Raw genomic sequence first — 15,875 nt, forward strand, 5'->3', positions numbered from 1 at the left:
AGAGCCTTACACTGGAGGAGAGCGCTTATCTGCGCATCTACGGATCTAGATATACCTCTTTGTGTTAATATCAGCAGTCACTAACCAAAATACCTTAAAAGCTACCAATTTTTGTGAGAGGGACCTTGATTTCATTCTTAGGGTCTACCTTTAATGGATTTGGAGGAATGAAGTGTAATAGAATTGATCCGTTAGGGCCAGACAAACCCAGGTTGCAATGTTATTCCTCCCACGTCTTAACCTAACCTCTTTGGCACGTCTTTTAACTTAGCCTTACTTTTCTCATCTGTAAAGTGGACATACTAGTATCAGGGGTGCATTAAATAAAAACAAAGATTATGTGCACACAGACTATTTTATTCAGCCTTCATTGGCACCTAGTGAGCATTACGTAAAGTAAGTTTCTCTTCCCTACTCGCTAACCACCATGAATCCAGCTCCAGTTTCTAGCCATGTCTCCATGACATCAACTGACGAAAGCAGCCAAACAACAACAACAAAGAAACAATGTTTGGTTAAACAAATAATACAACTAAAGGCTTCAGTAAGAATGAGACTCCACACTGCTAACATGTAAAAATACATCCTTTATTCTGAAACATTTTAACTGGCTAGTATGTGACTCCAACCTGGAAACTAGATGCTAGGGCCTGAGTGACACCATTCCCTTTCCCCAAAATAGGAAGAAGTGCTAAAGGGAAATGGAGAGGCCAGACAGAGTTGAATAAGGACTTTCCTTCTTCAAGGTGATTGAAGGCAGAGGGAACATAAGTGGAAAGGAGGTCAGTCTTTCCAACAAACACTGAAGGCTTCACAGAGCTTCCTGGAAAATTTCTTCCTAATCTGGTGTTAATAAGGTCAGGAAGTATCCAGGGTTCCAGGGGACAGAAAAAGAATGGACAACTCTAGAGTCTGTGCCTTCCCTGCCTCCACCTAGAGTTTCCATGAAAAGAAATTCACAGCATCAGAAGAGGATGGGATCTTAGCTGGAGTTCCCCCTTCATTCTTCACTTTGAGAAACCTCTACCTACTCTCTGTACCCTTCGGCCAATGACCTCTCTCTCTCTGGTCATTGGTCATTGGTGGCTTCGTTAAACAACTCCTCAAGAATAAGTGCTTTGTGTCTGAGACAAACTCAGGTAAACCAGTGAGTGCAGTGCCTCCCACAGTCCAAAAGAGAAGCTGCAGAACCAAAGTCGAGAATGTTGGCTACTACAGCTTCTCAAACTGGTGCTAAGCAACAGTCTAGCACCCCAGAGATTCAAGCCGACTTTCTGTCCCCTTTACCCAGTACTTTGGTCCTAATCACAGTCCCTCACCTTTTCCAGGGGTATCCTGTGTTTCAATTGTACATGATTGGAACAGTGAGAGCATAATGGGCTCAGGGGGCAGGAGTTCTCTGGGGGGAAGACTAAGACGACACTGGGGTCCACTCCCTTCTTTGCCTTCAGATGGCTGGTCCAGGCAGCTAAGGGGCCGAGGAGAATGGGCAGGGACAGTGCTGCAGGGGGAGATTCTGGGGAGGAGGCTGTAGTCCCCACCCCCTGTACAAGTCTGGGTCCGTCGTACTCCCTGAGCCTCAGTCTTCTGGCGTTCCCGAGCTAAGGCCACAGCAGCATCAAAGGAAAGACTGCCCCCATTCCTCCAAGAGGAGTGAGAGGTTCGGGACCCCAAAGCCCTTTCACCAGGAGTCCCATCAAGTCGACCAGGTCTTGGGCTTTGCTTTGCAGGTGCCACATGGATCTTGCTACACATTGTACTGGGCATCTTGGCAAACTGTGGTTTAGGGGGCACCACAGGCACAGAACGGACCTGTTGGACCTGGACCAGGGTGGAAGCCAAGCGCATGCCCACACCACCAGCTGAACCAAAGGAACAGGGGCACAGATGGCAGACTTCTGAGCTGGTCTGCACCGCGGGCTCCATTTCCTCTGGCTGGGGTGGTTCTGGGGCTGCCTGTTCCATCTCACAGGACTGGGAATTGTCCTCTTTGGCATTGTCAACCTGCAGGGACACTACGCGCAAACTTCCAGGAAGGGACCCCTCTTCTAAATGGTTATCTCCAGCACTCTGGTCTCCCTCAGCCTCTCTACTCCCACTCTCCCAGCCCTTGCTGACCTCCTCTTCTTCAGCTGCTGACTTTGCCCTTCTGCCATCTTCATCCTGTTGATCTCCTCTTACCTCTTGGTCTCCATTCTTCCTCTGTCCTTTGACCTCATCTCCTGTGCCTCCCTCAGCCTTTTCTTTCTGTACAACTTCCCAGCTTCTCTGGCTTTGGCTTTCCTGGGCCGTGGGCTCTGGGTCTCTCGCAGCTTCTACCTGGACCTCCTCTCTTTCTTCAGTCACTTTTTCTCTCTCTCTCTTTCTTTCCTTCTTATCTTTACCCTGCCTGCCTCCAGTGTCCTCCACATGCTTAGTTGTCTCCTTTTTCTCATCCTCCTGCTCACCTTTGGACTTCTCCCTCTTAGACTCTGTCTCTTCCCCACTATCTTCTTTCAAACTAACCAGCATCTGTTGACTTCCCTTTGTCTCCCCTCCTTCCTCATCAGCCTCTCTAACTTCTACCTCACTCTCTGCACATCCCTCAGCTTCCTTTCTGATGTCCCATCTTCTTCCAGGATCAGCCTCCTTGTTCTCCCCAGCTCCCCAGCCTCCCTCCCCACATCCAGCCACCTTTTCCTCCAGATATCCTGGACCCTCCTGGCTTGGGGGTTTGGGCCCCAGAAGGGGACTCAGCTCATCAAAGGCACTCAAAAAGATTTCCTCCCCACTTTCTTCCCCTGCCTCAGGTCTGGAGTCAGCAGAGTTTGGGCAACAGCAGCTTGGAGCCAGGACAAAGTGAGCCTCATCCAAAGACAGGTCATCCAGCGGGGGCTCCACAGAAAACTCCTCCACCTGGAGGCACAGTACAGTGGCTCAGCACCAGTGGTCCCGACCACCCTCCGGCTTCCTCGCCACCCCCAAGCCCAGCACAATTCCTCCTTACCTGAGGCCCAACTCCCAGGAGCTCCTCCAGGTAGCCCATCCCAGAGTCATCCTCCCCAGGGGAGAAGGCTGCTCCTGTTGCTCCTGCCTTGACCATGTTCCCATCCTCCACCCCCACACACTCTGGCTCTGAACTGCTTGAGTCCTCGAGGAAGGAGAAGCTATCCTGCACCTCCTGGGACAGACAGTCCTCCAAAGCAGGGATCATGTCCATTGGGCCTGAGGCATCCAGGTGACCTGGGACTGGTCTGGACTCTGACTTCTCATCTGTTGGGAGAGAGAGAGTTCCAAGAATACAAAGGTCAAGACCAGCCCTGGCTCATTCCTTTGTGGACCTTCCTATCTTCGCTAGAGTGTGGGTCAACACTCCCAACATAGAAATTCCATGTGGCTGACCACTCAGGCCAAATGTCCTAGCAGATGGCTTATGACTGCTCTCACTGACCTTTTTCCAGGTGTCGTACGCCATATGATACATTTTGTGCTGCACTGTCCTACTTTCCTCACAACAGTCCTATAGTTTATCCCCATTTTCCATGTGACAGAACACAGAGAGCATAAAGAGTCTACCCAAGGTCACAAGCAGGTGGCACAGTCAAAATTTGAACCCAGGTCTACTTAATTCTATAGCCCATCTCCTTACCCACCACCCTCTGTTGCCGCCGTCTTCTCATCCATGACACTTCTGGATCTGGAGTGAGAGCAAAATCAGTCCCCCACTTTCCCACCTCCCGCCTAAGTCAACAGTAAATTATTTCATCTAAATCTCAAGTTCTACTGTGAATAATACTTGTGTCTTATGGCTATGGGAAAATAAGCTAATGCCTGCAGAGTCCTTAATATAAAACATAATAAGTTCCCTGTAAATGTTAGCTGTTAATAGTAATGCTAGCCTCGTCATTCTCCTCTACTATCTATTCCCGCCAACTCTTAATAATCCCTGCTGTACATGTCTGACACAGACTCCCATTCTTGAGTATGTCAAATTCTGAAGTCTTCCAGAGATTCTCTCTCTATGTATTTCATGCAACCTGGTAGTACTGCGGATTCTCCCAACCTCAAATCCAAAAAAACAGCTGAAGGTAAACTACCCAAATTCAAAGGACTGAAGCTTCTGACCTTCCATGAAATAGTCCCCCAACATCTGGATTTTCAGCCTAAAGTTCTGGTCCCTCCTTCCAAACCTGGCAAATCCCAGAGGCCTTACCTGGAGGCCCAGGGCCAGGGCCAGGACCAGCAGCAGGGCTAGGCCGGGGCTGTAGAGCCGGACATTCAAGGCCTCGGGTAAGCCTGATCAAGGAGTTGTTAGAGATGATGTTTGGGGGCACGTTGAGGATGGAAGTGATGTGTAGAGGAAGGTTGACGTTGTAGGGTTCTGAGATGTGGACACCAGCACAGCGCTCCGCACGACTACTGCCTCCAGAGCAGATTGCCAGCCGGCCAGTTGGAGGGGTGCCTGGCTCAGAATTCATGCTGCTCAATCCCTCTGCCTCAGTCTCTTGTTCACCCTCTGTTGCCTCAACAGAATCCATCTCAAAGCTCTCAGGCAGCAGTGGAATTGGCCGGGGACTGTTGAGTTGTACTATACCCTCTGGCTCTGTGGAGTAGAAAGAGGCAGGCAGTGAGTCCAGATGCAAGGGACTAGGAGGCCTCCAAAGGCGCTGGAGAACAGTCCCTGCTGTCTCAAGGTGGAAAAGCAGGACAGCCTAGAAGGCTCCAGGTCAGCTTCCTTGACCACCACTGTCAACCCTCATTGGTCCACAAGGTCATCCCACTTAATATACGTAAGGAGTCCCCTTTCCTTCCTGCACATACAGTCATGGCCATCAGACCCCTCCCACACAAACACACACAGCCCACTGTCCCTCCACATACTTATATGGAGACACCCAGATTAGAGGACAAATGCATCTCTGGAAGCCTCACATCCGGCACTGTGGCTACAACCTAACAGGCACTCACTACAGCTTTTTTCAATTATTGAGCACATTTGGCACATGTAGAGACACAAACACACAGCAGGGACACCTACACTCACCATCAGTCACCCCGGCTGCAGCACTCAGGGAGTCCATGCTCTTGGCTGGCCGCAGTGTCCCCTTATCAGACTTGTCTTCTGCAAGACAGAGATGTGCCTAGAGCCAGGGCCTGGCCTGGAAAAGTAGTTCCTCCTACTTTCCCCCACACTTACCCCTATCCTCAGCCCCCCGAGGAAATTTGCGCTTGGTTTCATGGCCCGAGCGACCCAGATTGAAGATAGATCTCCACTTCCTGACCTTCAGAGACCCCTTCCTCCTGGAGGGAATGGAGAGATTGCTGAGGTGTCAGGGCCCAGGGATCCATACAGGGAAGGGGGCTCCAGATGGAGGCCTTACTTTTGGTCTGTAATCTCGATGATAGTATGGTAGGGTCGCATTTGTGGGGGACCATCACCAGCCTGCAGGATGCTCGGCAGGTTGTAAGGCAGGGACCTCGGCATAACGTCCTCGGGGTTGCCTGACGCACGGGCTCCTGAAAGTGACCGCCATCCGCTCTCCCCCTCACCACCTGGGAAAAGCAGAAGAGTTGGCCAGCCAGAGCAGTGACCAGAGAGCCCTCTGTACCTCGCTCTTCACTGTCCCCTCCCATTCACCAACAACTCTGCCAGGGATACCCAGAACCCAGGAGACACCCCTCCATGCCTGACTCTCTAAGAGGTTGTCTTCAGGGACAAAGGAGCCAGGAGACCCCTAGACTTTGACCTGGGGGGGTGAGGTAGGAATGACCAGGCACTAGGACACTAGCCTTGAGAGCCAGGTCAGGAATTGAGAGGTCAGTCTATGCGCTGGATGAAGAGTAGAAGAAGCCTGCTCAAGTCCCAGGTGCCCTATTGTCTCTCCAGTGTCTGCAAGTGTCCCTAAACAAGGCCCTCTATCAGGTCTCAGTTTTCTCATCTGCAAAATGGGGAGATGAACTGGAGGATATTTGGGGCCCTCAAAAACTCTGATATAGTTCTCCAGACAAACAGTGGTGAGGGGAGTGGGGGGGAAACAGGCACTAACCAGAGAGAGTAGCACCCCCAAAGAGCTGGTCCACGTGCGTGAGGATGAACTCGACCACGATGGATTGCACACGCACCTCCATGAAAGCTGCTGTCCCGTTGAAGCCTGAGGCCTCTATGTCCTTAGACCTGTCAAGATGTGGTTATTCCTCGCCACCCATCCCCACATTTCACTATCTGAATTCCTCCTAAAAATGCCGCATCCTCTCTCTCCTGTCTTAACCCAGTCTTTTCCTCTTACACCACATGATGATGCAAGACTCAAATGTCCCTTCCTCGAAGAAGATGTCCAAGAGTGGATTGGACATCCACCTCAAAATTCACATCTGCTTCACTCACTCTCAGACAAGGGGCTCAAGTGGGTGCGGTGCATCTCATTCATGTAATCTTCGCTGGGCTCAGTGTGACCCCAACTCCTCTCCAATGTACCCACAGTCACACCCCATCAGGTACATCCTCCAGGCTCTACAAGTATCTGACATACGGCCCACCAGATACCCACCTCAGCAGGTTGGGGGCCCACACGATGGCCAGGTTGCGGGCGTGCATGTTGGTCTGGGCGCTGAAGGAGGCCATGTGCACCAGGTGCCGCATGAGAAACTCCAGAGTCCTGCAGAAAGGGGACAGCATGGCTAGGTGGCACATGGGAACCCCTTGGGAAGGACTGGGGCCCGGGAGCCAGAAAGGAAGGGTCAAGTGAGGGCCCCAGGGTAGAGAGAGAATCTGGGCTGTGTGGGGGAGCCCACCTGTGATTTGGGGTAGGGAGTTCTTGCAGCACCTCTACGATCTTAACCAAACGCTCGGGCTCCAGCTGCACTGCCACAGCCTCCTGATTGGGGACAAGGTCCAAGGAGTAGGAGTCAGTAACCCAGCATGTCCTGTGCTCAGTCCCCGACCTCTGAGCCAGGCTCTCTGGAAGCGTCTGAGCTGTAGCCCGCCTGTCCCACAAGACGTGCCGATGAGTCTTGGTCAAGCCACTTAATAACTTTGTGACCTTAAGCTTTTGTCACTCTTTGCCTTAGCATCCTCATTGCAAACCTTCTGGAAGTGGAATGCATCTATCAGTGGCACATCTATCCATCCTGTGGGTGCCCCTGGGCTGGAGAGTTAGCCCAAGGGCTCCTAGAAAGTCTGTGCCCGCCCAGGCTCCTCCCCTGGTTACAAGGTGTGGGGCTGTTGCTTTGCAGCTCCAAATGCTGGGTGCTCAATACAACGTGTTTATTTTTAAAGTGTTACCCAATCCAGGATAGCATTTTTCTCATGTGTTTTCTTATTCAGCAGAAACCAGAGTTTTTCTAGGTGGCGCATCCTAGACAAAGTTTTGACTTCTAAGAAGGGCTCTCATTCGTTTTCATGAAGGAAGGGTTGGGCTAGGTGTTTTCCACGATCATCCTGCTCTGGTCACCTTGTCTCTGCTCTGCCCAAGCCTCAATCCCCTTACCCTGGGGTCTGCAGACCTTAGTGATAGGACATGGATCAGGGAGAAGGAAGAGGGGAAGTAACAAGTGGCTCAAGGAGAAGGTTTTTTTCCCCAGTAATATAGTATGCATCATTCAAGATCACTAGGATTCTGACACTGAACACACTTAGGGTGTGAAAACCAGAGCCTGTTCTTCCACCCCCTGCTTCTCAACTCACAGCGAACTTGTCATAGAGCCGGTAAGTGAGCAAGGGGTCCGGCAGTTCTCTGAAGTAGGCCTTGCACAGGGAGGACACGCAGTGTATGTCCTGCAGGTAAACGTCTTTCCGCAGGTCTGGTTTCCTTTCGGCTTCAAACTCCTGCCTGGAGAGTGCAGAGTAGTCCAGTGTAGTGCAGATTAGGAGATGTGTGGAGAGGTGGGGACTGTAGGGATGGCTCAGGCAGGGTGAATATGTGTGGCATGTGGACAGGAGACAGTTGGTGTTGGGGATTGTATATACATGAGGCAAGTGGAAGGCCTTGCACATGCTGACATGTGAGGCCATTGAGGGTATGTTCATGGATCGGTGCATAAATAGGAATACAGATCTGGGTTTGCTGGTGTCAGTGGATATGGGGTGTTGAGCCTAAATGCTTTTGGGGGTTAAATATAAAAATGAATGAATATAATTCTTAGAAAGCAACATAAGTATAACTCTTCATGACCTGGGATTAGGCAACAGTTTCTTAGATCTGACACCCAAAGTACTCGCAGTCACAGAAAAAATAAGATACATTGAACATCAAAATTACAAACTTTCCTGTGTCTAAGAAAGTGAAGACAACCCATTGACTGGGACAAAATATTTGCAAATTGTAGATATAGGAGCCTCCCTGGTGGTGCAAGGGGTTAAAGCGCAGCACTATGAAGCTATGGGAAGCCACTGCAGCTCATTTGATTCCTGGCCAGAGAGCTGACCCACATGGTGCAGCAGACCTCTCCTGACCACCCACTGCTCCCCTCTATTTCCCATTCTGGTGAGTCCTCTCACCCCCTGCACCTCAGGCTTATACCCCAGTTCTGGTATGCATAAATAAATGAATCTTTTCAAAAATTGTAGACATAATAAGGATCTAATATTCAGAATATATAAAGCACTCTTGCAACTCAAAAAAGAAAAAATAGCCCAACTTTAAAATGGGCAAAGTATTTGAACAAACATTTCACCAAAGAAGATCTACAATGGCCTATCAGCAAATAAGGAGATGTTCAATGTTATTAGTTGCTACGGTAATGCAGATAATCAAGAACACTTCATACCCAACAGGACAACTATAATTAAAAAGTCACACAGTAAATGTAAGCGAGGATATGGAGAAATTGGAACCTTCTTACATTGTTGGTGAGAATGTAAAGCAATTCTGTAGCTATGGAAACCAGTTTGGCAGTTCCTTAAAAAGTTCAATACGCAGTTACCATATGACTCAACAACGGCACTGTTAGGTAAAGTCTCAAGAGAACTGAAACCATGTATCCACACAAATACTTGGGTCTGAATGTTCAGAGTAGCATGTTCATCATAGTGAAAAGGTGGAAAAAACCCAAATAGCCATCAGCTGATAACTGGATAAACAAAATGTGGAGTAGCCATTCAACAGAATATTATCCAGCCACAAAAATGAAACGAAAGGACTCTCACATGCAGTAGCATCCATGAACTCTGAAAATACGTTTAAGTCAAAAGAGCTAAACATCAAAAGTTACAGTCATATGACTCCATTTACATGAACTGTCCAGGATTGGCAAATCCATGGAAACAGCAGATTAGGGAACAGAAAGGTGTGGGTGACTGCTCATGGGCCCAGGGTTTCTTTTGGGGTGATAAAATGTTCTGAAATGATCAAGTGATTGTGGTTGTACAATCTTGTGAATGTACTTTCTTAGTTTTTAATATATAAATAAAAATATTTAGCACATAAATTATTTATTGATAGCATAAAATTTTAAATAACCATATATAATTAATATATAAAAGAATAAATTAGGGCCCTCCCTGGTGGCGCAACAGGCTAAAGCACAGCCACTGCCCTGGCCAGGGAGCTGACCCACATGGTGCAGCAGACCGCTCCTCTCTCGCCTGCTGCTCCCCTCAGCAGTGTATTTCAGTTACATCTGCCTGTTCTGACCCCTACTTTGTCACTGGTGAATCCTCTTACCCTCTGTACCTCTGGCCTGAATCCCAGTTCTGTATGCATAAATCAATAAATAAATCTTTAAAAAAGCCAATATATCATATTAATTACAATATGTAGGCATTTTCCATAAATATATATATATAATGTGTAACCTTTCTTTTAATACATACATTTTAAATATAAAAATTGCTGAATCACATATTTTTGAATGGTGAATTTTATGGTAAGTGAATTATATCTGATTTTTTAAAAAGATGTATTTATTTATGCGTAACAGAACTGGGTACTGGCCAGAGGTGCCAGGGGTGAGAGGACTCACCAGAGACAGAGTGGGGAGCAGACAGAGCAGGCAGATTGACTGAAACACACTGCTCAGGGGAGCAGCTGGTGAGAAAGGAGAGGACTGCTGTGCCATGTGGGTCAGCTCCTTTGCCGGGGACCAAACTGGCCCTACAGTGACTGCTAACAGCTTCCTAGTGCTGAGACTTAATCCCTTGCACCACCAGGAAGGACCCCCCTGTGAGATTTTTAGAAATAAATGTGGTAAGACCTCTGACACATTTTGCCTCACACAATAAGAGCTGCCTATGGATGATTTCAGGTGGCATTTTAGGCCAGGGGATTGGTAAATTTTCAATAAATGTCCAGTGGATCATCTTACTTGACTTTGTAGGTCACGCAATCTCTGCGAGTTTGCATTTGTGATGTGACTGTTCCAGTGAGACCTCAGTAAGGGCCCTGACATGTGCATTTCATATAATAAGAGACTTAACTTTTGGGTTTTTTCCCAATCATTTAAAAGCATTAGCCAGTCTTAGATCCCAGGCTACACCACAACAGTGGATGAGGATTCACCAGAGACAGAGTGGGGAGCAGAACAGGCAGATCTACTGAAATACACTGCGGAGGGGAGCAGCGGGCAGGTCAGCAGAGGTCTGCTGTGCCATGTGGGTCAGCTCCCTGGCCAGGGATCAAACTTGTGCTGCAGTGGCTATAGAAACAATGTAACTTCATAGTGCTGAGACTTAACCCCTTGTGCCACCAGAGAAGCCTTATGTCTGGCTTTTTAAAGCTGGGTATGTGTATGTGGGAAAGGAGGAGTGTGTGTATGAGAATGTGTGAGAGATTATGAGAGTGTGGATGTGAGTGAATGGTGAGTGCACATGCACTAGCCTTGGGTGTGGGGGGCATGGTCTCTCCTTTCTGCAGAGACTGCTTTAGAGCAGCACCTCCCTTAGAGATAATACTCCTATCTCTGCTCCCCACATCCCATCCCTTCTTGCTCCCCAGCCTCCTGGCCCCACAGCCCTCCCCTCATTGCCACACTCACCGGAGCTTCTGGATGTTGGAGGAGACTCCTGAGAGGCGGTAGATCCCATCCACCACGCCATGCTCCTCCACAAAGTCTGCACAGCTCCTTAGCACCTGGGGCACTGGGAACAAAAGACAGAGAAGAAGTCAGAGTTCTGGGAAGAGCACACTCCAAGGAGCCTGAGAAACAGAAGCGTGGGGCTTGGCGCTGGGGAAGATTGACAGCAAAACTCATGAAATAAAACCTGGTCCAGAAGATTCTTGCAAGACATCAGCTCCAACTTGCCAATGCCTCTATAACATTCCTCCCCATGGGGCCTGGAGCCTCAGGAGAAGCATAATGTCCCCTCATGCCCCAGGGAGGGGGCCGCTGCCTCTCCAGGCTGCCCAGCCCTTTGTTAGAAAGTCCTGCCTTTGTTAAACTGAAATTTGTCTCTCTATAATTAACAGTTGCTACTCCAGCATTTTTATAGGGCAGCAATCTGGCTGGAAAGGGAGTCGGAGGAAAGAACTGGTCTAAGAAGTTTATTTACATAAGTCTGGTTAAAGGCAAATTGTGGGCGTGGGTGGAGACTGGGCACATGGTGGCTGGTGTGGTGTGATATATAGTTGCTGAGGTGAGAAACTGTGTCCATGAAACCTATACAGTGTTTTTACCTCAACAACAACAACAACAAAATAGAAAAAGGAACATTGATTCCTTGGGACAGTACCAATATTCCCTTCTGGCGAGAAGGTAGACAAAATCATAACAGACCTTCAGACAGGCCAGTTCAGAAAAGAAACCCCCAGAAACTTGAGAGTTCCTACTCCTGTTTTACATATAAGGAAATAGAGTGTTCAAGAAATCATGAGTACAGTGTCAACCAGACTTCAAATACAAGAGTGCAAAAACTGTTGTCTTAGCTCTTTCAACCCCTTGCCCATCCCTGCTCCTAGACTGAGCTCCTAAAAACAAGAGCTAAGTGTGCCCTGTCTCATAATCCTCATATTGGCATCTCAGACCTGGGAAACCTTTCAGAGCCCTCTCCACAAAGCCAGCTGACTCCAGAGTCATCTTTGCAAAGCACTTCCCTGCTTTGACTCCTTCCATAAGCACCTTGCTCCAACCCAGGCTCCATTGCCCAGTACAGATACCAAATAAAACAGAATCGTCTCAGCAGGGTATAGGAGTCCTTCCACTGCAGGTCCTGACCCCATGCTCCAGCCAGTCCCCCAGCAAAGCCTGTGACCCTGCCCTGTGCTCCTCAAGCCAGCCTTGGTACCTAGCTCATCTGTTGCCTAGAAATACTCCCCTCTCTGTCTCTGCCTGGTGAACTCCTATGCATTCCCCCAAACACACCTCAGACATCACCTCTGATTGTGAATCTTTTGTCCATATCTGTGTTGTCCTGCCACCGTCCTTGGCTTACATGAGAATTACGTACTTATTGCCTTTTGTTCTTAGTTTCTTATGTATCTGTATCTTGTGAGACATGGTAACATCCTCCCCAGCACTGCACCAAACAACAGGCGCTCAATGAACGCTTATTAAATGAAACGGTGAGGGATTCAATCAGTTGTGGGGATTGCTGGCACCTCTTGGTGTTGAATAGAGAATATTGCCTAGGACCAAGCACTGAGTCCCTCTAATTGAGAATCACCAGAGCAATTTCTGTCAGGTGTCAGTGGCAGAACAAAACTGTTTCTCCTATGCTGTCTCTTTTCTTTTTCTTAAGGCTTTCTGAGTCTTCTACCTGATTATGTTACCTTTCTAACCATGAGGAAGCTCAATGTCCATAGTGAGAAATGGTATGCATTTCTGGGTACTGATTTTACCCTGTTTTTCCCTTCAACCCACTTCATTCCTCATTCATTATAAAGTTTTGGGTTTTGTGAATTAAGGCAGATAGAAATGCATAAAGAGCCATCCATTAATAAATGTATCAGGCGCTATTTTAAACCCTTCTCACATGACCTGGTGCCCACACCTTTTGCCTTTCTGCACAGGCAGCTTCTAAAATCTAAGGAAGCTCTCTCTTTGGGCTGCACAAATGCCACCCGTACGTGTACACAATTTTGACAGTTAGGTTTCCTTTAACTTTACACTCTTGCGCCTCGCCTTAGTCCCAGCCTGACCCATCTCTTCAGGACTTGTCAGGGTGCCCCAATCCTGGTCCTCAGCACCAAATGCAGAGGTGGGGAAGACTCCACTGTCAATGCCTCATGCTGCCCCAGCTCTTTCAGCCACCACATTGGCCGTTGACTCATAAATAGCCTACCGTCAGCTACTCTCCAGTTCCCCCACAAGGACGGCTGGGTCTTCCCCTCCCATTTTACTCTTGATTTTCAGTCTTCAGAAGAGGCCCTAAATGAAGGCATTTGACAGTCTGGGGTATTACAGCCATCTGAGTTTTGTGAAATTAAGTCAGATGGAAATATATAAAGGCAGCATCCATTAATAAATGTATCAGCCACTGTTTTAAACCCTTCTCACATGACCTGGTGCCCACACCTTTTGCCCTTCAGACAGACACAGTTTGGGTGAGACAAAGAAGGCAGCTTGATTCAGGACCTATACTGTGATTCCTTGCCTGAGGCCAAGGAGGTGTGGCAAGATATCACAGGGTCAGAGAGGTAGAACTGGAAGTCAAAATCAAAACAGGGTTGGGGTGATAGAACCAAAAATAGAGATGTCAAGAGGATGGGTGGGCCACAGAGGTGGGCCTCAAGTTTAGGGACCTGGAGAATCAGAAACCCAAGCAGGGTATCAAAGAGATACAGAGAAGGAAACGGTTACACTCAACACATACAGGGTTTGGGGATGGAAGAGACCCCTCCAGGGCAAAGAGCTGGGATGGTGGTCTAGAGCAAGAATGTAAACATATGGGTATAAGCAAGGGTTAGTTGACAATGGGGTCAACTAACTGAGTCACAAATCCCCACTGGCCTGACTTTCATTCTTGCTGGGTGTTGGATTAAAAGGAGACTCCAGCAGCCACTCTGTCCTTTCATTCACTACTTCTGTGCCCTAAAGAGTTGGGGAATGTGAGAAGGGGGCCCTGTCCTCAGGTGCCCAAGATCTGCTCCCACTTGGACTCAGATGAGGTGTTGTGGGGGCAGGATGTGTTTCCCTCTCCCTCTGGCTTCACTAAAGTCAGGACCCAGCAACCAGGGGCCCACCTCAAAAAGAAAACATGCCCCTTTGCTGCAGAAATGCAGACAGAAGACAGGCGGTCTTCTGGGGTAGAGTCTGCCTGGCTGTGACGTCAGGGTTTCAACATGGCCGAGGGGCCACAGGGGAGGGGGGCCGTGATGAGGAGACTGAATGGAGGGTTTGGGAGAGCACCAACCCCAATGAAACCATGTGACTCTCAACCAAGATCACCATTCTTCAGAGGAATTCCTTGAAGAAGGCTCCACCCGGTTAGGAGAGAGGCATAAAGAAGTTTCAGCTGTTTGACACTCTTGGAGTCTGGGCTTTCCCTTAACCAAGGCCAATGAAGACGGGGGGCCCCTTGAGGAAGAAAAAAGGGAAGGAGGTTTCTGGGGACACAAGGTGGAGCTAAGCGCAGGAAATGAGCTGGGAACCACCAGCATCCTCCCTACTTAGACCTTGAACGAAGAAGAGAAGAGGAAATGACAGATTGGGGTGGGGGGTGGGGTGATTATGTCTGTGTATCGGAGGAGCTCAAAAGTGCCAAAAACAAGCTGGACTGGGCAACCTGTGTTCAAGTTCAGTTCAAATCATGAACTTTTTTTATGACTACTCCAGGTAAGGCTCAGTAGGGAGCCTGGTCATTGTCCTTGGACTGACTTCCAGGCTCCCCCCCTCCCTAATCTCCCCAAAGCAACTCAGATGAGGCTGGGTGCGTTCAGCAGACAGCCCCACACCTGCCTTCCTTTGTGCCCCCACCCATCTTCAAATCGATGACTCTTTGGCGTTCCCCATTTCAGTAGCTTCAACCCTCGCCCTCAGCTTTGAATTGGTTTCTCTTTTGGGTGAAAAGGGGATCAAGGAATCACAGCGGGAGAAGGCTTCTCCTACTCCACATCTAGCCAGTGGCTGTGTGAGAACCCTTTAACTTTGTCCCTGGGTGCTCTCCTCCAGCCAGAAACACCATCCTCCCCAAGGACCTTCCTCAGGCTCTCCGGGGTTCCTTCATTCAGATCCAAGGATGGACACAGCCCCTCCGCCACCAGTCTCCTGGCCCTGGCCCAAACCTCCTTCTCCTGACCCAATAGCATCCCTGCATTCTGCTTCCCCTGCATCTCCTGGGTCTCCAGTCTCTGTCCTCTCCTGAGATCCCCAAGAGTGTTTCTGACACTCCTGAATCTCCCACCCCAGCAGTTGCTGAAGGGAGCCACCCTGTCTTCTGCACCGAGCCTTATTTCCTGCCTTCCTCATCAACCTCGGAGGCGGTGAACCCAAGCACTACCTCTGCCCCAGGAACATCAGAAGCCACGTCTGTCCTTGAACTAGGTGGGGCTGGGAACGCTCTGCACCTCCCCACCCCACCCGCCAACACCTCTGGGGTGGCTCCTTACCCTCCTGGCCGGAGTGCTGCAGGTGCTCCTGCAGGTCACACCCAAACACCCGTTCCTTCGAACTGCCCTTCTTCTTTCCTTTCTGCCGAGACTTCATGGCCGGAGCCCCAGGGCTCAGGCCCAGCCACCTCCGTCCCCCAAGACCTTTCACCTACCAGTCCCCCATGAAAGCCCAGCCTCTGGGCTTGGCCCAGCCCCAGGGGGGCAGGGCTCTTAACTGGAGGTGGAGGGTGGCCTGGGCAACGGGCAGCAACTCTGGCCTCTGGGGCCCTGGTCACACGGAAGTGGCTGTGGAAGAGGAAGCTGCCAGGACCCAGGCAAGAAGCGGTCTCGTGGCCTGTCCCGGCTTGGTACTCGCCCTTCCCCGTTGCTGTGAAGGGGGGCAAGGGGACAGGAAGCTATGCAACTCCTCCAACC

General features: G+C 49.4%; 1 protein-coding gene across 3 annotated transcripts; it reads right to left on the reverse strand.

Annotated features, from left to right (window-relative positions):
* Nucleotides 1-592: 592 nt before the first annotated feature.
* Nucleotides 593-15,678, reverse strand: ARHGAP30 (Rho GTPase activating protein 30). Of its 3 annotated transcripts, XM_004688389.2 has the most exons (12): nt 15,459-15,678; nt 10,951-11,053; nt 7,664-7,808; nt 6,772-6,854; nt 6,528-6,635; nt 6,027-6,154; nt 5,361-5,532; nt 5,177-5,280; nt 5,024-5,101; nt 4,193-4,582; nt 2,987-3,252; nt 593-2,895 (listed from the first exon to the last, which is right to left on the reverse strand). In XM_004688389.2, the coding sequence occupies exons 1-12, from the start codon at nt 15,553-15,555 to the stop codon at nt 1,306-1,308; spliced, it is 3,264 nt and encodes a 1,087-aa protein (XP_004688446.1). In that variant the 5' UTR covers nt 15,556-15,678; the 3' UTR covers nt 593-1,305. The 3 variants fall into 3 exon arrangements, with proteins under 3 accessions (XP_004688446.1, XP_012584296.1, XP_012584297.1); XM_012728843.1 differs by lacking the exons at nt 593-2,895; nt 2,987-3,252 and adding an exon at nt 3,475-3,676; XM_012728842.1 differs by lacking the exons at nt 6,772-6,854; nt 15,459-15,678 and having other exon boundaries at nt 10,951-11,029.
* Nucleotides 15,679-15,875: the final 197 nt, after the last annotated feature.

The sequence above is a fragment of the Condylura cristata genome, unplaced genomic scaffold (assembly GCF_000260355.1).
Source record: "Condylura cristata isolate star-nosed mole 26May11 unplaced genomic scaffold, ConCri1.0 scaffold00024, whole genome shotgun sequence".
NCBI classification, from domain to species: domain Eukaryota; kingdom Metazoa; phylum Chordata; class Mammalia; order Eulipotyphla; family Talpidae; genus Condylura; species Condylura cristata.